The 24,048-nt window shown below is 50.7% G+C and overlaps 2 protein-coding genes across 4 annotated transcripts; both read left to right on the top strand.

Moving 5' to 3' along the window:
• Positions 1-501: 501 nt before the first annotated feature.
• Positions 502-11,234, top strand: LOC140522150 (uncharacterized). Of its 3 annotated transcripts, XM_072637257.1 has the most exons (4): positions 502-1,377; positions 3,015-3,134; positions 3,347-3,491; positions 4,575-11,234. In XM_072637257.1, the coding sequence occupies exons 3-4, from the start codon at positions 3,355-3,357 to the stop codon at positions 4,828-4,830; spliced, it is 393 nt and encodes a 130-aa protein (XP_072493358.1). In that variant the 5' UTR covers positions 502-1,377; positions 3,015-3,134; positions 3,347-3,354; the 3' UTR covers positions 4,831-11,234. The 3 variants fall into 3 exon arrangements, with proteins under 3 accessions (XP_072493358.1, XP_072493357.1, XP_072493356.1); XM_072637256.1 differs by lacking the exon at positions 3,015-3,134; XM_072637255.1 differs by lacking the exon at positions 502-1,377 and having other exon boundaries at positions 1,384-3,134.
• LOC140522519 (uncharacterized) lies at positions 7,665-18,011 on the top strand. Its single transcript, XM_072637934.1, has 7 exons — positions 7,665-7,838; positions 11,241-11,374; positions 11,659-11,785; positions 12,462-12,607; positions 13,769-13,852; positions 15,640-15,794; positions 16,535-18,011. The coding sequence occupies exons 1-5, from the start codon at positions 7,665-7,667 to the stop codon at positions 13,806-13,808; spliced, it is 621 nt and encodes a 206-aa protein (XP_072494035.1). The 3' UTR covers positions 13,809-13,852; positions 15,640-15,794; positions 16,535-18,011.
• The last annotated feature ends 6,037 nt before the right edge of the window (positions 18,012-24,048 follow it).

The following is a 24,048-nucleotide window of genomic DNA, read 5'->3' as shown; positions in this document are numbered from 1 at the left end:
CACTGAAATCCATGAAAGATCCAATTTTTCTCAATGAGCATTGAATGAACTACAGGTATGTGCAGGGCACAGTCTTGTGCTTTGAGGGAGATAGAAAATCTAGAAAAGAACTGGCTCCAGTATTAATATAAATTACAATTTTTTAAATGCATACGAGAATAGCATGGGTGGTTATCACACAAATGCTCACATGTCAAGTGTGCTAGAGGTACTACATCTAATAGAAGTGTAGACCACCTTCTTCAAAATGTCAAATTGAGAACAGGGGGTCATGAAGCATCTGTGGCAAGTGAGGCTATTTCTAAGCATGGGATAATCAATCAAAAAACATTTATTAAGCACCTTCTCCTTATCAGGCACTGTGCTAAGCTCTGAGGATACAAAAAAGGCAAAAGACTTAAGAAGTCAATAGAAAGGAAAAGACTGAAGAATCATAAGGAAAAAAGACATGACGATTGGATCGTGAACACAGGGGAGAATGGGAACAAATCGGAAGAACAGTCTTGGGAACAAATCAGAAGAACAGTCTTAGGAACAACTCAAGATACGTTTTGTTCCAAGATCATGGCAAGGCAAAGATAATAAGGCAATAAGTATTTTTTAAGATCTGGCTCTATATCAGGCACTCTACGACTGGGGTACAAAGGAAAGAAAAGAGAGTGTCCTTGTAAGGAGAATGAATGAATGACTGAATGGATAACAACATTTATTAAGCTCTTACTAGGTACAAAGTACGGTGCCAAGTAGTCCCTGCTCTCAAGGAACTCCTATTCTAAATGGAGAGGGCAATGTGTAGGTTTCAAATGTCAGTCAGATGACATGTTCCCATCATTCTTATGGTGCAGGAGGAAAACATAAGGTAACCAGCATCCTTTAATGTAATTCCTTCAGACCATTCTTATGTTTCCAATTTGGAAGTTTTTGTGATTTTGAACCAAGAACTTTGGTGGCAAGAACATTATTTTCGGGGTATTTCATAAATTCAGTGTCTTAGGAGGTTGGGGCACTAGCAGGAGTAGTTACCCTTGCCCTTTGTTTTACAGATGAGAAAACTGAGGTACAGGGATGGGGACACGATTTGCCTGAGCCACATTTGTAGTAAAGTGGCCAAAGCATCTGGATTCAGCCCCTCAGGTTTCTAGCTCCAAAGACATCCCTCTAGCCAGACCTTAGTGCCCCACCCCGTCCCTCCCCCACTGGTCCTTCTGTCCCTAACTGCCATGGAATTCTGTAACCCCAACAGTCTGCATAACTGCAAAAGGGACAGTTGGTTTGGAGGGTTGCTTGTTGACTCTGGAGATCAAGAAATGGCCCCAAACTGGGGAGTAGGAGACCAAGGTGTGACCAGGTCTCGCTGGTGTGGCTGCAGACCCCTAGGTAAGCAGGAGTGGGGGAGAGGGGGAGCATCAGTCTGGCTTGAGGTTCATTTCGTGGGGGGAGGCAAGGCTGGGGCTGTGGATTCTTGGCTCCATTTTTCTTCTTCTGTTCAAAAGCTTCCCATAGAAGGCACTTGGACAACCTCTTTGTCCCAGGGGCCTCTCAGTTTGATAAGAGATCCCAAAGTCTGAGACGACTCTCTGTCCCCCACATCTTCCTGACTGGCCCGGCTCCATGCACTGTCATGTGGGTTACACTGCTGTGTGTGTCTGTCTCAGAGCTCCCCTGGTGGACCATAAGCTAAGGTCTAGTCAAGACAATGGTTAGGTTGTCTCTTTCATCTTTGTGCCTTGAGGGCCTTGAACACCTGACATTGGCTCAGCTTCAGATACACTGGGGCAGCCAGCACTGCAAAGGCCTGACCTCTTTCCTCGTCACCTGTCACAGTGTTTGTGGCCCTCCATAGTGGGAGACTGCGGGTCCAATATTGGTGATTCTCCTCTGGACCTGGTCACTTACTGGCTGTGTCACCTTGGGCTAGTCACTGAACTTCTGTCCACCTCAGTTTCCGCAACTGTCAAATGGGAAGAGTCATAGCACCTGTTTCCCAGGGTGGTGAGGATCAAGGGAGATAGTATAGGTAAGGCACTTGGCAGAATTGAAAGCACTTTTAAAAAACGATTATTCCCATCAATTATAATGGACTTAAGATCTCAAAACTCCTTTCCCAGCCAGGGATTTTGTTCCCAGTGGAGCTTGGAGTGGGTGTACGGGCCTGGCTCTCCCTGTCTGTACTTCCCAATTTCTACCTGGCTGCCCTGTTCCCTTCTGGAATTCAGGGCTCACTTAGCTGAGGAGACCTGAAGACCTGCAGTTGGGGCTTGGATTGATATGAGTCATCAGGGACAGGTCTTGGTTGCCTTTTCTGCCTTCATCCTACTTTGGCCCTTTTTTCTGGATTCATCCTTGGGCTATAGGTTCTTCCTGTGGGGAATGGATCTGCTGGGGATTTGCATCCCCTCTAGTTCCCAGGGTGTTGAATTGAAGGGAACTAATCAACGTGAAGAGGGGTCATGTTGACACTGGTGAGCAGTGGGGTACTGGGCCCGAGGTTGCTTTGCAGAATAGTAAGCCATCAGAGGGAGGATTTTGGGTTCCTGGGGATTCTCTTTCCTCAGGGCAGCAGTATGAAATGAGCATGTGAGCTCCTTCTGATGCCCCATGGCCTCCGTGGGCAGGGTTGCCTGAGTCCCCAACCAACTGCTTACTGCATTTGGGGTGTAAAGCATCTGAGGGAGAAGAATGCCAGCTTGTTGCTGGGCCGGCACTCCACCTTAATTACAGGGTTGCCCCTGCCTCTGGGTCCTGGCTTATTTTAAGGGGCAGCAGCCAGTGATGTCTGACCCATGTCACTTCTCTCGAAGGGAGAGGAATGCTTCCTTTGTGCCTGGCCCTGGGCTTAGCATGGCAGATACAAGTAATCCAAGCTGGTGTCAGCCTTCATGAGTCACTAATGTTCTTATGTGGTAGATAACACAGGGAAGTGGTAACCAGTCTGGGGCACTGATTGAAACATACCACCCAGAACGAGTACACTTGACTTTTAACTGTTCATTTGATTCCTTGGAACCATTTAGCCGTTCTGAGATCTCTGGTCTGTTGGAAGAGTTGAAGGAAACCATATGACCTAGGCCAACGTGCAGAATTGTGACTTGAAATGGAAAAAGTGAAATGCATCCACATGCGCAGATAAGAAGGTAACCAGAGTGCTGCTGTAGTGAAGACATTCTTCGCATCTGAGGACGCTACTACTGGGTAGTGGGCTCAGGGTGGAGGGATGGGACTGACCTTAAAGACTGGGCCTGGTCCCTTTCACCTGAGCAACGCTGGAGCCTGCTTCAGACGGTTTTCCTCAGCAGGTGACCTGGGAATTCTCATTTCGACCTTCCCTTCTGCTCTGAAATTGCAGATGGCACCATGGGGACCAGCAAAGGCTCTGTGAGCATCAGGGAGGCAGACAACACCACAGTGAGGGAGTTCAGGCAAAATGTGGAGAAGGAGGACATGGTGTGGCTGCAGAAGATTAAGAAGGAGGCTGTGACAACGTTTTCCAGGTAAGCCTGGGGCCAAGGGACACACGTAGGTGCAGCAGCCCAGGGCATGGGGTATTGGGCAAAAACTGAGTGACCTGAGGGATTGGTGACAGAAACCATTATGGAAAATGGGGGAAATGTGTGGGAAATCTGGCCCCTGATGCAAGGCAGAGCCAAAGGAACTGAGAAAGCACAAACAAGGACGAGCGCGTGTCCCATTACCCTCCTGCTCAAAGCTCTGCCATTTTGGGCTGTTTTCATTCCTTCCTTCCCCTCCTCTTTCTTTTCTTCTTTTGCTTTCTTTCTCCTTCCATCCTTCTCTCCCTTCTTGCCTCCCTCTATGCCAGGCATTGTATGGAGCCCAGAGAATGAGACACTCTCTTCTCTGTGGACTGGATCTTGTGTTCTAAAGGGATCTGACCAGTCTTCTGGACCTGCCCTTCCTATGCTCCATCAGTATCTGGCTTCCCCAGGGCTAGGTGGGCAAGGCAGGACAATGGAGAAAGGCCTGGGTTGGGAGTCAGCATTCATCTCCAGCCCCCTTAGTCTGTGCTACCTCCCTAGGCCTCTGTAAATAGTGGGAGCTGGGCCAGAAGGCTTCCAAGGTCCCATCCATTCAAATGGTGGTCCAGTGATGATGGTAGAACTCTCAACACTGTGCTTGGTGCTGTGGGAAACATGGAGGGAAGAAGGAGATGTTGAGGGGAGAGGAGACCCAGGCAAGCAGCAAGAGCAGGGCAGGGGAGAGTTTGGTGCTGACGTGCAGGCCCTCCAGAGCATCCAGGACCCAGATTTGGAGCCAGAAGGGACCTTGGAGGTCCTGGAGTTCAAGACTCTCATTTTTACACATGAAGGAACTGAGGTAAAAGGTAAAATGCCTTGCACATGGTCACCTAGCTAGTCAGTGTCTGGGGCTGGAGTTGAATTCGGGCCTTCCTGACTCCAAGCCAGTACTCTATCCACTGTGAGTTCCTTAAGGGCAGGGAACATATTTTGGACTTTGTTCGATTGCCAGGCACATGCTTGTAGACTGAGAGACAGAGCCTCTTAGATAGGTGATGCCTAGGGCCGTGGTCTCAAGACCCTACTTTCTGTTTCCTGCAGGGGTTCTGGCCATGGTAGCCCCAAGAGCAGTCAGTACAGCTGCCAGCTACTTCAGAACAAAGACAACTTGGAGAAGCTGGTCCCGGTGGTGGCTGAGAACCGCTCCGTCCCTTGTGGGACCCAAAGCCAAGCAGCAGTGGTTCCCTCGGTGCCTGCATCACCCACGTTGTTCCCCAAAATGTCCGGGAATCTGCCATCCTCAGGTAAGCTCGTACCCATCATGGAGAGCTTCGTTCAGAGAGCAGCAGAGTGCTGAGAAGTGCCTGGTGGCGAGCAAGGCTAGGACAGCCAGCCAGAAGCTCTCCTTTGTCCACGCTTTGGAGTATGAGGAGACATCTGTGCCAAAGGAGCAGGTGGAAAGCCTAGCCGATCCAGCATCTGGGACCTCCTCAATGGGACTCCCTGAGGCACCCAAGGTGAAAGATATGAGACCTGCTCAGTCTGTGGCCAAACTCTGGATGGCCCAGCCAGCTTCTCCAGAAGATGTAGCGCCTGTGCTGACCGAGTCAGGTGATGCCTCCTCTTCTCTAAGAACACTGCCTCAGCCAGAGACTGAGCTCCTCTTGGACTTGCCAGAAAGCCCCTGGACTCGAAGGGGCTCCCGCTGTGACCTGTGCTCTGTGTGTAGGATCCACGTGCACAAGTCCTCACAGGCCCAACCAGAGTCTAGAAGCCAAGCAGATAGTGACAGTGGTAAGGCCTTGTCGGGGTGATCTGCTGTAGGAAGGAAGGGGAAGCTCTGGGGCTGGTGGTTGTCTGCCTGCTGCCTCCTTGTCCAACCTGCTCTGACTTTGTGTTTACTGGAGGAGCACCTCCCTCTATTCCTCCATTTCCTCATTTCTAGAGTAAGGGCTGTCAGAACAGATGATCTCCTGGGGGCCATCCCTTTAGAGGCTGTCCCAGGCAGGGGCAGACCTATTAGGTCAGCAGACAATCACCAGTAACGTCTCAGACTCCACAGAAAAAGCTTGACTTTTCTCTAAGGCAATTGGGATGTCAGGAGGTGGGGAAACTGTGCTTCAGAGAAGAAATTGTGGAAGAGTGGGATGGCAATGCCAGCCTGAACCTGGATAGGGCAGTCCTACTCCATAAGGGTTGGCAGACTGGTCCAGACTGGCTGCCAGATCCTGGCTGACAGTTCAGTCCTAGAGTCGCATGCCAAGTGTGGGTGTGGGCTCTAGCGTCTTGCTGTAGCATTGGGGGCAGATGAAGGAAAGGTTCATGGGACAGGACTGAGGAGGAGGAGGTCACGTGGGACGGTTGCTGGCGGTTGTTGGGGTATTTTTGTTTTAGGGAATTCAGCAGCCCAGTGGTCAACCCAGGCTGGCCACTTAATTGAATCTGTGGTTTGGCTTGTACTTCAGATGGTGACTTGGCTCCTCAGTGGACTACCCCCACCTGCTCACCTAGGCAGGGTGGAGAATTGAGGGGGAACCACTTGGCAGCCTGGTGCCCTCGGAGTCAGTGCAACCTTGGGCAGGTCCCCTTTTTGGGTCAGTTCTACTACTGTGACTTGGTTCCCTGTGTGCCCTAAGTCTCTGATGAGGATCTCACAAGATAGTGGGGGTGAAAAGCTCTGAGTAAGGGTGGGTCTCCATTGTCTTCTTCTCTCTGTAGAGAGCAAGGAGGCCAGGAAGCTTCCTCAGAGCATCAGGTAGGGTGACCCGAGAGTATCCCTGAGCACAAGCGGCAGGGAGAGACCACTCATGATGGCCCCCAGAGCTGGCCAAGGGACACAAGGATTCAGTGATGCTAAAGCGCCACTGTGTGCCTCAGTCAGGAAAACATCCTGGCACTGGGCTGAAGGTCTGCCCTCCAGGTGGTTAGACTCAGCCCTTCTCAAAACCCCCAACTACATATACAAAGGCAAGCTAGGCTGTTGGGGAAAACCACTTTCCAGATGAGCTTGGGGTCCCAGAGGCACTCCAGAGAGCTTTGATCTGGTCTCTGCCTAACCCATCCTGACACACAGCTGTCATGTCCGAAATAACTTCATTCTCAGAATCACCGTTTAAGAAGAGTCTGGTTAGTGGGGCAGGTGAAAGGAAAGGAAGAAGTCATTCTCTAAGTTCTCTGGATGATAAGACCTCAGACTTATTGGTGTGACTTTGGGCAGATGACTCTTCTGTGCCTCAGTTTCCTTCTCTGTCAAATGGGTGAATTGGAAGGCCTCTCAAGCTTTCTTGATGTTCTGTTGCTGGCAAAGTGCTGGTGGACCTTGAGTAAACCCTCCCTGTGGCCTTGGTGTGTGGCTCCAGGAGGAGTTGTGGCCTCCAATGGAGACGGAAGTGTCCTCTCTCCCTCCCTCCCCTAATAAACTCATGCACCATGTATAGGTGACCTACATACACACACACACACACACACACACACACACACACACACACACACACCTAACTGTAGACATTCCTAACAGGATGTGAGACTTTGAAGGCAGAACTTGTTCCCTCTTTACTGCTGGAGCCTCAGAACCTAGAACAAGGCTTTTTAATACAGGAGGTGCTTAGAGAAGTTCTATTTGGTTTAATCAAACACTTATGATTACACAGTAGTGGGTGTGTTATTCTCACCCTGGCTGTTGTCATCTGGTCTTCCTGTTAGATTGTGAGTTGCCTGAGGGCAGGTGGGGGGACTTGACCTTTGTCCCTCCCCAGGTCTACCTAGAGCCCTCTAGGAGTGAGCCACTACGTCTGTGATTTTTGAAGTGTGCCAGGGTCAGGACATGGAGGGAGGGGGAAGGCTGAGACCCCACCTGTCAGGGCCTGGCTGCCTGGGCTGTGGCAGGGGGCTGCTGTCATCCCTGTCAGGGCCCCCATGGGCGCTGCTTCTGACCCCACGGAAAGAAGAGGAACTACAAGCAGGCTGTCAGTGAGCTGGGTGAGAACTGTGACCACATGGATGACGAGGCTCTCACTCCTCCTTGCATCCATCAACGTCTGCCCTGGCAGAAAGGTAAGGCAGGTGTGCATAGCTCTCATCCTGGCTGCTGCTATGCTGGCACCATGCCCACGCCTTCATGCTTGTCTCCCTGGGCAGGCGGTGCAGCCCCTATGAACATTCCTACACACACTGCAGAAGACCCAGACGCTCATGACGCTGACCTCAGCCAGCCGCCCCAGTGTCATTAAATCATTCTTCAAGTGCAACACTTCGCACTATCTCGATGCCAAGAGCAGCACCAGGGCCCAGGATAGGCACGAGACAGCCTTCTTTGCTTGTCCTGTTCCTGGGCCTTTCACGGGACCGCTGGGAGTGCAGTTTTGGGTTGGTGACCTTCTCAGAGAACTGGGGTCCAAATAGTCCAAGCAGTGCCTGTAGGTGAGTCAAAGGTTTGGTCTGAGTGTACCCAAGAGGCACCTTTGACCCTGGCACTCTAGGTTCTGACTAAGAGCTGAGGCTCAATTTAATGTTCCATATGGGTTGTGTACAGTATAGCTGTAGGAGTTTAGCTTGCTTAAATATTGTGTTGGCCCAAATATTGTGCAAGACCATCAGGGGAAACTCAGCCTACTATGGTTAGCTTGTCCGAGACTTTAGAGGAAATGGCTGGGTCAGAGGTTGGGAGGGCAGGCAGCCCCCTGCCCTGGAGCAGCCTGGAGGACTGGCCTTCAAGGGTAGGTTGGTCAAGTCCTCTGGCTGTGTGCCTGGCTGGGGTGTCTGAGGCAGCCAGAGGAGTTAATGCCAGGTTTTTCTCCTTTCCTCTTTTCACAGGGCAGTTTTCTCCTGAGTAATCCACCCACCGATCACCTTAGTAGCATAGCCACCCATCCCCACCCTCCCTACTGCAACACTACTTCCTGAAGTACTAGAATCACTTGTTTTGAACACCAAATTTGTGAGTGTGTCAGCAGAGTAACTCCCTGGGGAAGGGAATCCCAGGAGGTCGAGTTGCTGGTTCAGGGTCACCCAGCGAGTCCCTGCAGGGCTTGTCCCGGGTTGCTGGCCTGGCACAGATGACCCAACACGGGCATGCCTTTTGCTGTGTTAGCAGCCACGACCCAGTGCCTGACCCTCCTTGATCCTGAGGCCTCAAACCTGAGGTCTTGCCCACAAAGAAACAAGTGGCCGCTTGGCCTGTCTTGCCCCCGATTTTCCCCGTATCCTGGCTCCATGGTACTGCTCCCCACATTAGAATGGTAGGGTTGACCTTTTCAGCTACTGTTAGTGAGAAGAACTACGTTTTCAAAGTCTCATTCCTAATTCCCAAAGTCTCTGAGATCCTTGCTTAAGAAGGTTGGAACTTTCCTTTGAGTTTGATGTAAGGAGCACACTACTGTTGAGGCTGGTTCCTGCCCTGAGGAATATTCCACAAAACCTTCTAGCCAGTTGATTTTAAAGTTGTGGAAGTGATTTGCCTTTTGGAATTGAAGAGGGGGAAGAGCCATGAGACAGACCTGGAGTGATGAAAGTGAAGGGAACCTGAGTCTTGGGCAGAGACAGGTCTATCACCATCACCAGCCTCTGGGAATCAGAAAAGGACCCTGGGGGAGCAGGACAGCTGTCTCCATAACTTTTGGCTGCTGTCGGCACAGTCTCGCCTACTTTCCTGTGCCCAGCCAGGGGTACTGCCTCCGGGATCCCCACATGCTAAGGCAGGGGGTTGTTGTCTGTAGGGTGTCTGTGCGAGGTTTGGGGGAGGTCTCTCACTTACCTAAATCTGGGTTCCTGGGGTGAGATTCCTGCTGACCTTCTTGGATACTTCGTAAGAAACTTCAGGGCCATGCCCAAGGTCCAGGCCAAGCAGCTGATTCTATCTTGAAATATTTGCATGCTTCCTCCAGGGGGAGCAGCCTTTTCCTTTTATGTTCTAGAGACCAGAAAGAGCCCAGCAGATGATTAGGAGTCAATGAAACCATATTTTTCTCCCTCTGGGAATGGGGAGTTCCTTGCGTTGGAGCCTTGGGGCACGGGGTAGCATTTCTAGCCAGGGTTGTGGTGTCTTGGCTCTCCTCTGAGGAGAGCTTTGTCCCATGATGACCCACTGAACTTGAGAGTCAGAAGGCCTTGGTGTCCCAGGGAAGGCTGTTCACCCCAAAGTCTCTGTTTAGGGAGGGATCCGAGTGCTTTGACCTTCAAGAGATTGTGGACTAAAGGGCAGGTCACGGGAACTTCAGTGCTCTGGGCCCTTTCTTTAGCTTGTCCAGAGATGTAGATAGTGAGTGGTGGAGGGAATTTACAAACTGGGAATTCTCCTGAGACGTGGCTCCCCCCCAAAGCCCCCTAGTTTGTCAGTTAAATGTGCTGCAAGAAGGTGCTGCTTAAAGCATTTCTGGTTTAATTTCTTTCAGAAAGGACTTTTGTTTCATCAGTTGGAAGGGTTTTGGTATATTCGATTTGATGAACATTGGTTGACACCTGAATTATTGAACAGGCAAACCCAGTTGTACCAGTCATCCCTAAAATGTTGTCTCCCACTATCTTCCCCATTGTTATGCTTCCCACTCTCCCACTTCTTAGTCCAAGCTGAAGCACTTGCCTGAATCGGGAGATTTTACCTCTGGATGATGGCAGAAAGGGCAGTGCGAGGAGGGAGCTGGAGCTGAGTGGGGATAGATCCCTTGAGTAGCGTCTGTGTGGTGAGCTTGGGAGGTTATGTCAACTCTAGCTCTGTGAGAGGGAGGTGTACCCTCCACAGCATCCTGACGGGGTCATCTGTCTAGCCTTTACTGGAATACCTCAGAGCAGCAGGGAGCTCCCTAGTTCACAAGGCATGGCCTGTGTCTATGGTTGTCAGCATGATGCTTGAGTGCAGTGGACCTCAAAGTCCTGTGCATTGGGTCGAGTTAGAAGGCTCCATTCTGTTCTCCCGTTGGTTTCTTCCAGATTTTGACTCCTTCTGGGTGTGCAGTCTGAGGCCAGGCAGAGCAGAGGTAGTCTCTGTCCTCCTCTGTTCTCCTTTTTCTTCAGCCCCCATGTGATAGGTTTCTCAAGCCTTACTCAGTCTTTCCCCTGGAGGGGTACCCAGAGCTGACAGGCCAAGAAGGCCCTCGGGGGTCTCTCCCAGCACACTAGGTCCACGACTTCTTTCCAGACAGGTGGCCAAGGGGTGTGTGAGGCGTTCTTGTGGGGGCTGCACTCTCCTCGAGCTAGTGGGCTCGGTTATCCTAGGGTCCAATGGCATTGATCATGTGGCTGCATCTCACAGCTTTTGATGGGTGTGAAGCCCAGCTCGCCGTGTCTTGTATGTGCAGCCTTGGATGAGCCCCTTGCCCATCTGGATCAGTGGCCCCCTGACATTGACTATCAAGAGGAGTCAGGACAGCCTCCGAGCCTTGGTTTCTATACTGCCTCCATGGAAGGGAAGGGCAATGAGCCAATTTAACAGATGATGACTTTTGGATCTAAGAGAGGGGAAGCAATGGTGTACAGCCACCTGGCCAGTTAGTGGCTGAGCAAGCCATGGGAGGCTGCACTGGCAGGACACCAGCCACCCCCCATGCCCTCAGCTTCCCTTCCTTTGACCCATTGATGTCAAGAATGGTTGCTAGAGCATGTGGAAAGAAGAGACAGGTGCCTTCAGAACCTGGTTCAGGTCCTGCCCGTGACATACTCTCTGCAGGTGGAATGGGGGGAAGGTGGGCCTCCCAGGGAAAGGGGGTGGGGAGAAGGGAGTCTGGGGATTCTGACCTGTCTTGGTGCCTGGTGGTCTCCCCATCTGCCTCACAGCTGCAGTCCCCTTCCTGTCCTCAGAAGAAGGAACTGCAGCGGCTGGAAAACCTGAAAAAGAAGGAGGAGGCTGAGCTCCTAAGAAAGCAGAAGGTGGAGGAGGACCAGCGCCAGCACCTGGAGGAAATAAAGATGTGAGTGACCACCTTCCGGAGGCTTGGACGGGTGGGGTGCTGGGGAGGACTGAGGGGGCTTGCCAAGCCCAAGAATGTGTCCATTCCTCCTTGTGCCCCACTGAAATGGGAACAGTGCCTGTGGAAGGCCCTGCAGGCCCACAAGCAGGCAGAACAGCTGCAGGTAGAGAAGAAGAAATGCACTGAACAGAAGCTGGAGGTCAGAGACAGCCCCAAACCCTGGGCCCCTGGCGAGATGCTGTGTGGGACAGGGCAGGGTCTTGACCCCTGACCTGCTTGGTCAGGGTCTCACAGGAGAAGCAGAAGCTGCTGGCTGAGAAAGCCAAGAAGAAAGCTGCCAAGAAGCTAGAGGAGGCTGAGATGAGGCTGAAGCAGGAGGAAGAAGCCTGGAGGCAGAAGAGACTCCAGCAGGTGAGTGCAGATGGGCCACCATGGAGGGAGGAGTGGAGCTGGCCAGCCTCTGGTCCTTAGGTCCCACTTACTTGTGGGCAGCCAACTGTGTGCCCCTGTGTGCTGAGCCTTGAGGCAAGAGGACCTTAGTTCAGATCCAGCTGTGCCACCTTGGGCAGCTGCTTTAACTGCTGCCTGCCTCAGTTTCCTCTTCTGCAAAGTTATATTTGCCTCCTAGAAGTGTTGGTAAGGACCAGATGAGACAACCCAAGCCAAGCACTTTTGACATGTTGTGATCTGCATCATTCTTCCTGGTGTCAGAGAGGAATCTGAGAGAGACAGACTGGGGACAGTTGTTCACCGTCCATTCTGGGATACGTGATGCCCCTCACTGCCTTGTGTCTTACTGGGGCAAGGAGGAGGATGATGCCAAGTGCAGAATATTCACTCTGCAGTCAGTCAGAAGCATGGGCCCATTCTGGAGACACTATGGATGATTCTTGTACAACCACTGATTTTAGAGCTGAGGAGATCTTAGACTGTTGAGAGCAGGGGGGATACTGAGGGCGAGCTAGAGCAGCCTGGTCCGTGCCCATACCAGTCCTCCTCCTGCTCAGTGAGTTGTCTGAGCTCAAGGGCCCATCTGGCTTATCCCTCCCCACCTCCCTGATGGGATCCCTCTCCTTTCCACCTGCAGCAGGAGGAGGAGTGGGAGCAGAAGTGGCAGAGGAAGGTGGCAGAAGCCCTAAGGAACACGGTGCAGCAGGGGCAGTGGGAGAGGCAGCTGGCGCTGGAGAGGAAGGTGCAGAGGAAGAGGGAGGAGGAGAGGCTCCAAGCTAAGTGGTGAGGGCCTGTCTGCCTCTTGAACAGCTGTTCCTTCCCTGCCTCTGTGTTCATGTCTGTGTGTGTGTGTGTGTTTGTGTGCATGAGTGTGTGCGTGTGACAGGGCATGTGACAGTGTGTGTGCATGTGTGGGTGCATGCAGGTGTGTGTGTTTGCATGTGTGTGACTGTGCGTTTGTGTGACAGTGTGTTACTGTGTATGTGCATGAGTGTGTGTCTGTGCGTGTATAGATGCATGCATGTGTGCCAGTGTGCATGTTTGTGACTGTGTGCCTGTGTGTGACTGTGTGCCTTTGTGTGTGTTCATGTGTGAGACTGTTTCTGTGTCTAAGATTGTCTGTGTGTGACTATGTGTCTGAGACGCTGTTTGAGACTGAGTGTGTGAGATTGAAATGTGTGTGAGATTGTGTGTGTCTGTGAGAGATTGTGTGACTGTGTGTGTGAGTGGTAGTGAGACTGTCTGAGTGTGTGTGTGTGACGTGCGTGTCTGTGAGAGATTGTGTGTGTGTGACTGTGTGAGGCTGAGTGTGAGAATGAGTGTGTGAGAGATTGTATATGTGTGTGTGAGAGAGAGGCTGTGAGTGAGTGAGCTCCCTGCAGATACCCCACATCTGTGAGAAGGCCTCTTGGGCAGGGAGGTGCGTGGGGTTACCCCAGGCCACATGCTGACTCCATTATTTGCTTTCCACGTGGCATTGAGAATGTCCCTTGCCCTCTCCAAAACTCAGTTTCTTTTCCCAAAACGTGTGGGTGGTAAATGGGCTCTGTCGTTAGGCTCACAGGGTCATGCTGGGCCCTCCTTGTAGTTTCCCGCCTCCTTAGGGGGAGTCTGAGATCGTGGTGTCATCTCTGGCAGACAGGGCTATGGAGAGGATGAGTTTTCAGATTGGGGAGCTTGGGGTCATGGAGCATGATTCCCCATGCACATCCTGCTTTTCTCTCTTTGTCTTTTGCCGTTCTGGGACTCGCTGTTCTCCTTCCCTTGGATGGGCCATTTCTCATGAGTTCTTAGAACATGAGCAAGCACTTTGATCCCTCGCACTCAGCCCAGAGCAGAAGGCAAGGTCTTTTTCCTCCCTTGGGTTGACTGTCCAGCTGTGCGGGACAAACTCCCTCGCTTCTGCCAAATCTGACAACAATTCTGAGAGTTGTGTATTTGCAGGGATCATCCCCATTTTGCAGAAGAGAAACCTGAGGCTTAGACAACTTGAGACACAAGTTGAATTTGTTGGAAGCAGATTTGAGCGTGAGCAACGGTTTATTTTTATTTCTGTATTTTAAAAATAGGATTTATTAATGTCTTTGACAGACATTGTTTGCTCTCCCATAGTATTCCTTCTTGTGTAAAGGAGAGCTGGGCTGCCCTGACCTCATGTGGGCAGCATTGCGCCCTCCACCTCCCTACAGCAAATGGGCTGAGGTCCAGGAAGAAGAGGGGCTGGGGCGGCTGTTCAGTTCATCTCCCCTTCCGTACGATTCTTGGCTCACACTCTTCTGTCCTTGTGCCTGCTCTTCTCCTTGGTCTTTTCTCAGTACCAGAGCTTCATTTCTTGCTGCATAATAATATTCTTGTTATACCCATAGATCAGTTTGATCGGCCCCTCCCCAGTTGGTGTGTTCCTTCTTTGGTAGAGATACTTCCTCCACGCTGGTGGGGTTCCAGCTCTGCCCAGGGAGCTGCGGCCTCTCAGTGTTGCTGAGAGCCCTTCTATATCCTCAGGTAGCATAGCAGGGACTGGGAACTTAAAGAATGAAGAGCAACCCAGCTCCCCAGAGAAATCGGCAGACCTTTTCCATGTTTTCATCTCTTTGACATCCTACTTGCATCCTTTGATGCTTTCAGGACAGTGGGCTTACTTCGACACTCCAGCCACATCCGATATCAGCTTGTTTTCCCGCAGTTGTCTGAGGCAGCCCTGCTCCTAATTAATCTCTGTCCTGGTCCTTCGTGGCACTTTACGGATCACTCTGTATTTTGAGCTGGTGCCTTTCCATTTCCTGAGCACATCAAGTGTTGACTGGGCTCTTGGGTTCCCTTTACAGTGAAACTTCCGTAGGGTAATTATGGTCTGGTACTGATTCTTCTGTGTACTTTTCACTTTTTCTGACTTACTAGCGTGCTTCAGTGAGAATTTCCCCAATTGTCTGCCATCTCCACTCCTTTCAAGTTTTCTGCCTGGGCGCTAGTCTTGGCCTTCCCTGTAATAGTGGCTCTCATGGTAGAGGCATCCCCAGGCCTGTCAAACACATCAGTAGACAACCACTTGTTCCTTACCTTTCTTGGTTTCCCTTGACTCCCGTGTTTGAATTTCAAAGTTTCTCCTCAACTCTGAGCTTTTCATCAGGGCATTTGAAAGTGCTCTATTCTGTTAAAAGCGCATTTGTTCCTGCTGCAGGATTACTGTATTCATTCTTGGAGCCAATCTCTTGACTGATCCTTTGGCTCACTGCATTCTGGGATTTGATGGCAGCTGCTAATCCCTTTTACATTTTGGACCATAACAGGTCGAGAATTCAAGGTGGAGAGTTGTAAGGGAAAGAGGGTGGATGCGGCAAAGACAGGTTATGTAGATGGGCTTTACATACACTCATTTAACACACTTCGTTTGTGACGTATGGCTCTGTCTCCAGGATGGGGCAGTTTCTGCATCAGGTTCCCTGCTTTGGTGAAATTACTGGTCCAGATATGAAATCACATCCGGATACTTACATGTATAGTTACGCATCTCTCACATTCATCATTCCATTTCTTTCAAAGCACTTGACTCAGAGTGCTATGGTGGGGGTGTTCTGGTGGGAGGCAGTACTGATTGCCGGCTCCTGCATCAGTGTTTGGGAATGTCCTTGGATAAAGTGGAACAGAAAATAGAATTCAATTCATTGAGCATTTATTAAGTAGATACTATATGTACAAGACACTGTATCTCAGGTCTGGGGGTACAAAGACAGAAACAAACCAGGCCCTGGCATCTGGGACCTTACGCTTCCCTGACTTTCATCCTGATTCAGTTTCTCCTGTCTCATTGTCATCAGTAGGTGAAGAGTAGTTAAGCCCTGGGCAAAGTGACAGGAGGTGGCGCCCCGCCGTGCTGGTGACTGATAAGGACGGACACTTGGTTTGCAAGGAGCGAGCCCTGCAGCTACACAAGGAGAGATTTCAGAGGGAAGTGGAGGAGAAGCAGTAGAGGGTGAGGCACTGGGTGGGACCTGGGATGGTCCTTGGTCTTGGCTACAGCCCTACCCCTTACCCTCTCCTCCATTGGTTCCTTCAAATGCTACTGCCCCTGGTCTCTTTGGGTTTTCCTGGGACAGGGCAGGGGTGAGGGGCAGCACCTTGATGATTCCGGGCTGGCACTCAGCAGAGAGGAGAGGGCTACATGCATGCATAGCTCTGGGAGTGATCCACTTCACCAGAGGAGACAGTATAGAGAGAAAGAAGGGGGCCCAGGAGGGAGCCTAGATACAGACGGCTGAGGAGCAGTCAGTTAGGAAAGAGGAGAAACAGGCAAGGGGCAGGTGGCCTGGAGTCCATCGGCTGCAGAGACAAGACTGTTCCATTTGGTACTGAGGAGATTGCTGGGGACAGTTGCACTTGAAGGGAGTGATGAGCATCTGACTTTTGAAAGGAGTTCAGTGGAGGGAGGGAGGGCAAGGGAAGAGACGTGCTGCAGGACGGGCTCTCAGGAGGCTCCTTCAGGGACAAGAGAGGAAGGGATTGGATTGAGGTGCTGGGAGAGGACTTTGGCTTACTGAGAGCCTGGGGCCTGAGGTCAGGGGAGGAAGGTTCTCAGCTGCGAGGACTGGCGTTACATGGGATGATGAGAAGGGAAGTATTGGAGCAGCCTTGATGGGGGGAGCCATTAGGACTTGGATGGCATCTCCTTGTGAGTGCCCTGCTCTGCTGTGACCCCTGACTCTCCTGCCCCAGGGTTCCAGCTCAGGCAGGCCGTCATTCATCAGTACTACCTTCCTCCTGACATTGACCACCTCTTTGGCACCATCCTCAACCTGGACCTCCAGGACATATTCCAAAAGACTAAACCGTGTTGCCACACTCGCACCAGCTCTGCCTTCTGGCATTCTCCACCCCTGCCAGTGTCCCTGCGCTTGAGGGGTCTGTCGAATGGCCTGAAGACGCCTTGAGAAGGGAGAAGGGAAGTGCCTCTTGTCCATCCTATGCAGTCAAAGCCAGGCCTGGGGGCAGCAGAGATGGAGACCCCCAGAAGCTGTGGGCGAACTCCAGGGAAAATGGCGCACACACGGCCCACATGGCTAAGCCAGCAGTCCCTCACCTGTACATAAGTGCTAGTTTGCTACATAGCTAGTTTGAGGCTGATGTCAAGCTCCAGCGTTATAAGGTTAGGTAAAGAAAAGGTTAGGTTATGAGGTTAGGTTAACAAAGAAAAATTTTGAGGAAGCTTTGAGGAAACTTGCTGGGCTCCTCATCTTGGTCCATCTTGCTCTCTGTGGAGAGAAGAACACAATGGAGAACCACCCTTACTCAGATCCTTTCACCTCTGCTATCTTGTTAGATCCTCGTCAGAGATTTAGGGCACAGAGGGAACCAAGTTACAGTAGTGGAAATGGACAAAAGAAGAGACCTGAACAAGGTCACACTGACTCCCAGGGCACCAGGCTGCCAAGTGACCCCCCAATTCTCCCCCCTGCCCAGGTGAACAGGAGGGGGTAGTCCACTGAGGAGCCAATCACCATCTGAAGTTCAAGCCAAACCTCAGATTCAATTAAGTGGCCAACCTGGACTGACCACTGGGCTGCTGAATTCTCTGAAAAAACAATGGCCCAACACCCCCCAGGAACGTTCCATGTGACCTCTTTATTCTCAGTCCTATCACATGAACCTTTCCTTCATCTGCCCCCAATGCTACAGCAAGACGCTAGAGCCCATACCCACGTATTGCATGCTTTGCTGGTGCTGCTCCCATCCACCAGAGCCTGGCAGCCAGTCTGGACCAGGATGCCAACCCCTGTGGAGTTTGCCTGACTTATCCAGGTTTAATCTGGCATCACCAGCCTCCTCCTCCACAACTTTCTCTCTGAAGCACAATTCCGTGCCCTCCTGACATCTCAATTGCCTTAGAGAAAAGTCAAGCGTTTTCTGTGGAGTCTGAGACGTTACTGGTGATTGTCTGCTGACCTAATAGGTCTGCCCCTGCCTGGGACAGCCTCTAAAGGGATGGCCCCCAGGAGATCATCTGTTCTGACAGCCCTTACTCAAGAAACGAGGAAATGGAGGAATAGAGGGAGGTGCTCCTCCAGTAAACACAAAGTCAGAGCAGGTTGGACAAGGAAGCAGCAGGCAGAAAACCACCAGCCCCAGAGCTTCCCCTTCCTTCCTATAGCCCATCACCCCGACAAGACCTTACCACTGTCACTATCTGCTTGGCTTCTAGACTCTGGTTGGGCCTGTGAGGACTTGTGCACCAGGCTCCTACAGACAGAACAGGGGTCACAGCGGGAGCCCCTTCAGGTCCGGGAGCTTTCTGGCAAGTCCAAGAGGAGCTCAGTCTCTGGCTGAGGCTGTGTTCCTAAAGAAGAGGAGGCATAATCTGACTTGGTCAGCACAGGTGCTACATCTTCTGGAGAAGCTGGCTGGGCTATCCAGAGTTTGGCCACAGACTGAGCAGGTCTCATATCTTTCACCTTGGGTGCCTCAGGGAGTCCCATTGAGGAGGTCCCAGATGCTGGATCGGCTAGGCTTTCCACCTGCTCCTTTGGCACAGATGTCTCTTCACACTCCAAAGCGTGGACAAAGGAGAGCTTCTGGCTGGCTGTCCTAGCCTTGCTCGCCACTAGGCACTTCTCGGCACTCTGCTGCTCGCTAAGATCTTCATGATGGGTACGAGCTTACCTGAGGATGGCAGGTTCCCGGACATTTTGGGGAACAACGTGGGTGATGCAGGCACCGAGGGAACCACTGCTGCTTTGCTTTGGGTCTCACAAGGGACGGAGCCATTCTCAGCCACCACCTGGACCAGCTTCTCCAAGTTGTCTTTGTTCTGAAGTAGCTGGCAGCTGTACTGACTGCTCTTAGGGCAACCACGGCCAGAACCCCTGCAGGAAGTAGAAAGTAGGGTCTTGAGACCACGGCCCTAGGCATCACCTATGTAAGAGGCTCTGTGTCTCAGTCTAAAGCATATGCCTGGAAGTCAAAGAAAGTCCAAAATATGTTCCCTGCCCTTAAGGAACTCACAGTGGATAGAGCACTGGCTTGGAGTCAGGAAGGCCTGAGTTCAAATCCAGCCTCAGACACCGACTAGCTAGGGGACTATGGGCAAGTCATTTTGCCTGCGTACCTCAGTTTCTTCATCTGTAAAAATGAGAGTCTTGGACTCCAGGACCTCCAAGGTCCCTTCTGGTTTCCAATCTGGGTCCTAGACTCTCTGCAGGGCCTGCACGTCGGCACCAAACTCTCCCCTGCCCTGCCCTTGCTGCTTGCCTGGGTCTCCTCTCCCCTCAACATCTCCTACTTCCCTCCATGTTTCCCACAGCACCAAACACAGTGTTGAGAGTACTACCATCATCACTGGACCACCATTTGAATGGATGGGACCTTGGAAGCCTTCTGGCCCAGCTCCCACTATTTACAGAGGCCTAGGGAGCTAGCACAGACTAGGAGGGCTGGAGATAGATGCTGACACCAAACTCAGGCCTGTCTCCATTGTCCTGCCTTGCCCACTTAGCCTTGGGGAAGCCAGATACTGATGGAGCATAGGAAGGGCAAGTCCAGAAGACTGGTCACATCCCTTTAGAACATAAGATCCAGTCCACAGAGAAGAGAACGTCTCATTCTCTGGGCTCCATACAATGCCTGGCATAGAGGGAGGCAAGAAGAGAGAGAAGGATGGAAGGAGTAAGAAAGGAAAAGAAGAAAAGAAAGAGGAGGTGAGGGAAGGAAGGAAAACAGGCCAAAATGGCAGAGCTTGGAGCAGGAGTGTAATGGGACACATGCTTGTCCTTGTTTGTTTGTGCTTTCTCAGTTCGTGTGACTCTGCCTTGCAACAGGGGCCAGATTCCCCATACGGTTCCTAAATTATTTTAAATAATGGTTTCTGTCCCCAATCCCTCAGGTCACTCAGTTTTGCCCAATACCCCTTGCCCTGGGCTGCTGCACCCATGCGGGTCCCTTGGCCCCAGGCTAACCTGGAAAAAGTGCTCAAACCCTCCTCCTCCTGCATCTGCTGCAGCCACACCGTCTCATTTCTGTGGGCCTCCAGGACTCTCCTAGAGCCTATGGTGGTCCCCATGGTGCCATCTGCAATTTCAGAGCAGAAGGGAAGGTCAAAATGAGAATTCCCAGGTCACCTGCTGAGAAAAATCATCTGAAGCAGGCTCCAGGGTTGCTCAGGGGAAGGGGACCAGGCCCAGGCTTTAAGATCACTCCCATCCTTCCACCCTGAATGCACTAGCCATTGGGAGCATCTTCAGATGCCAAGAATGTCTTCACTGCAGCAGTAATCTGGATACCTTCATATTTTCAGATGCTGATGCATCACACTGGTTCCCATTCCAGTCTCCGTACTCCATCTTTCTCGAGGTCGTAGGTGTTTCGACGACATTGGAAAGGCAGCAGTGATCTCAGAAAGGCTAAATGGTTGCAAGGAATCAAATCAACAGTTCAAAGTCAAGTGTACTCATTCTGGGTACTGTGTTTCAGTCAATGCCCCAGACTGGTTACCACTTCCCTGTGTTATCTACAACATAAGAACCTAAATGCTCAATGAAGGCTGGCACCAGCTTGGCTTGCTTGTATCTGCCACGCTAAGCCCAGGACCAGGCACAGAGAAATAATTCCCTTCCTTCCTATTTGTCCTCTGAATATTGTCAAGCTGTTAGAAGCCCCAACAAGTGCCATTAGATTTTTGTGTCTTGGCAGCAAACTGGGAGGTAGCAGCATACTGGGCAGGAAGAAGGTGATTAACAGGAGTCTTGGCGACTGGCTGGCGGACCACGGGGACCACTGAGTCTATATCTGGGATCCCAGGGTGAGGAAAGGAAGAGAGAAGTGACATGGGTCAGACATCACTGGCTGCTGACCCTTAAAATGAGCCAAGATCCAGAGGCAGGGGCAACCCTGTAACTAAGGTGGAGTGCTGGCCCAGCAACAAGTTCGCATTATTCTTCCTCAGATGATTTACACCCCAAATGCAGTAAGGAATTGGTTGGGGACTCAGGCAACCCTGCCCAGGGAGGCCATGGGGCATCAGAAGGAGCTCGCATGCTCGTTTCATACTGCTGCCCTGAGGAAATAGAATCCCCTGGAACCCAACATCCTCCCTCTGATGGCTTACTATTCTGCAAAGCAAATTCGTGCCCAGCACACCACTGCTCACCAATGTCAACACGCCCCCTTTTTCTGTTGCTGAGTTCCATTCAATTCAGCGCCCTGGGAGCTAGAGGGGATGCAAATCCCCAGCAGATCATTCCTCACAGACAGAACCCTTAGCCCAAGGAGAAAACCAGAGGAAAGGGACACAGTAGGATGAAGGCAGGCAAGGCAGCCAAGACTCGTCCCTTATTACTCACGTCAACACAAGCCCTACTGCAGGTCTTCAGGTCTCCTCAGAAAAGCGAGCTCTTAATTCCAGAAGGGAACAGGGCAGCCAGGCAGAAATTGGGAAGTATAGACAGGAAGAGCCAGGCCCGTACACCTACCCCAAGTTCTACTGGGAACAAAAGCCCTGACTGGGAAAGGGGTTTTGGGATCTCAGATCCATTATTATTGATGGGAATAATCATTTTTAGAAGTGCTTTCAATTCTCAAAGTGCCTTACCTATACTATGTCACTTGTTCCTCATCACCCTGGGAATCAGGTGCTATGACTGTTCCCATTTGACAGTTGAGGAAACTGAGGCACACAGAAGTTCAGTGACTAGCCCAGGGTCACAGAGCCAGTAAGTGACCAGGTGCAAAGTTCTACCCCCCGAGGCACCAGCTAAGGGAATATGGTACCAGTTTCCCCAGGGGAGAAAGTACCAATATCGGACCTGGAGTCTCCCTATGGAGGGCCAGAAACACTGTGACAGGTGCCAAGGAAAGAGGTCAGGCTTATGCAGGCTGGCTGCCCAAGGGCATCTGAAGCTGAGAGAATGTTAGATATTCAAGGCCCTCAAGGGACAAAAATGAAAGAGCCAACCTAACCATTGCCTTGACCAGACCTTAGCTCATGGTCCACCAGGTGAGCTCTGAAACAGACACACGCAGTAGTGTAACCCGCACGACAGTGCAAGAAGCCAGGTCAGTCAGGGAGATTTGGGGGACAGAGAGTCCTCTTAGCCTGTGGGATCTCTTATCAAACTTAGAGGTCCCTGGGACAAAGGGGTTGTCCAAGTGCCTTCTATGGGAGGCTTTTGAACAGAAGAAAAAACAGCTAAGAATCCATAGCCCCAGCTTTGCCTCCCCCGAGAGATGAATGCCAACCCAGACTGATACTTCCCCTCCCCTCCACTCCTGCTTACCTAGGCGTCTGCAGCCACACCAGCGAGACCTGGTCACTGTTTGGACTCCTACGCCCCAGTTCTGGGCCATTTCTTGACCACTAGAGCCAACAAGCAACCTTCCAAACCAATTGTCCCTTTTGGAGTTACGCAGACTTATTGGGGTTGCAGAATTCCATGGCAGTTAAGGGGAAGGAACGGGTGGGGCTCTAAGGTCTGGCTAGAGGGATGCGTTTGGAGCTAGACAACCGAGGCGTCGAATCCGGCTCCTTTGGCCACTTTACTACAAATGTGGCTCAGCCAAATCGTTTCCCCATCACCATGCCTGAGTTTCCTCATCTGTAAAAGAAAAGGAAAAGATAACTATTCCTGCAGGTGCTAGAGCCCCAACGTCGTCAGACATTCAATTTATGAAATACCCAGAAAATAACATGCTTGCCACCAAAGTTCTTGCTTCTATATCCCAAATGATTCCAAATTGGAAACATAAGAATTGTCAGTAGAAAATATATTAAAGGATGCTCGTTACCTTATGTTTTCCTCCTCCATCCTAAGAATGCTGGAAATGTTTCATCCGACTGACAGTTGAAACCTATACATTGCTCTCTCCATTTAGAATAGGAGTTCCTTGAGAGCAGGGACTACTTGGCACAGTAGTTTGCACCTTGTAAGAGATGAATAAATGTTGTTATTCATTCTGCATAGAAGGACACTCTCTTTCCTTTGTACCCCAGGACTTACAGTGCCTGGTATACAGTCAGCACTTAATAAATGTTGCCTTACTGTGTTTGCCTTGCCATCATCTTGGAACAAAATGTATTTTGAGTTGTTTCTAAGACTATTCTTCTGATTTGCTCCCATTCTCCCCTGTGTCCACGATCCAATAGTCATGTCTTTTTTCCTTATGATTCTTCAGTCTTTTCCTTTCTATTGACTTCTTAAGTCTTTTGCCCTTTTTATATCCTCACAGCTTAGCACAGTGCCTGATAAGCAGAAGGTGCTTAATAAATGTTTATTGATTGATTATCCCATGCTTACACATAGCCTCACATGCCACAGATCCTTCATGACCCCCTGTACTTAATTTGACATTTTGAACAAGATGGTCTACACTTCTATTAGGCTTAGCACCACTAACACACCTGCCGTGTGTGCATCTGTGTGATAGTCACCTATGCTATTATCTTATGCATTTAATTGTCATTTATATGAATCCTGGAGCCAGTTCTTTTCTAGATTTTCTATCTCCCTCAACGCCCAGGAACGTGCCATGTTCATACCTGTAGTTCGACCAATGCTCAATGGAAAAAGGGATCTTCTATGGATTTCAGTCTTATTCTTAAACCTAGGAGTTTGGCTGTTCATTGAATTGGACCTTGTGAGGAAGAAGCCCAGGAAACATAGATATGACTGCCAGAATATTCCCCTGATTTGACAATGAGAAACCTGAGCTACGGACAGCTTAAGTGACTTCTACCCACCACATAGCCCATCAGGAAAGCTCATTGTTTGGAGCCTCCAGGCCTTAGAGAACATGCTGTAAATGTCATTTAAACAATTATACCCTTTCACCCACTTGGTCCTTTTTGATTCCATTATTCCCACCACCTAATCTCAGACATAGCTAAATAAGTATGAGGACAGATTCAGGAATGAAATGCATTTGCTTTATTGAGGGGAGGCTTTGCAGTGGATGCTCAGGATGACAGGCAATGTTGAGGTTTACATTCTACAGTGAGTGGGCCCTTCGTTGACAAGACGTCCATTTGGTTCCACAAAAGCTTCTAGGAGGCAACACCTTTTTTAATAGTCTGCCCTTTTTCCTGAAAAAAGACAGAAATATGTGACTGTGGCTCAGCCCATTCTTTGGGAATTTAGTTAGCACGAATTCTTATGTCCCTGTTACTGCAGTCATTCCACAGAAAACAGGGATCCCAGAGGCCAGACATTGGGGATTCAATGTTGATTCGGTATTCACTTTTGGTA

This window comes from Notamacropus eugenii, chromosome 2 (assembly GCF_028372415.1).
Source record: "Notamacropus eugenii isolate mMacEug1 chromosome 2, mMacEug1.pri_v2, whole genome shotgun sequence".
NCBI lineage: Eukaryota > Metazoa > Chordata > Mammalia > Diprotodontia > Macropodidae > Notamacropus > Notamacropus eugenii.
This window is presented reverse-complemented; position numbering and strand designations above follow the sequence as displayed.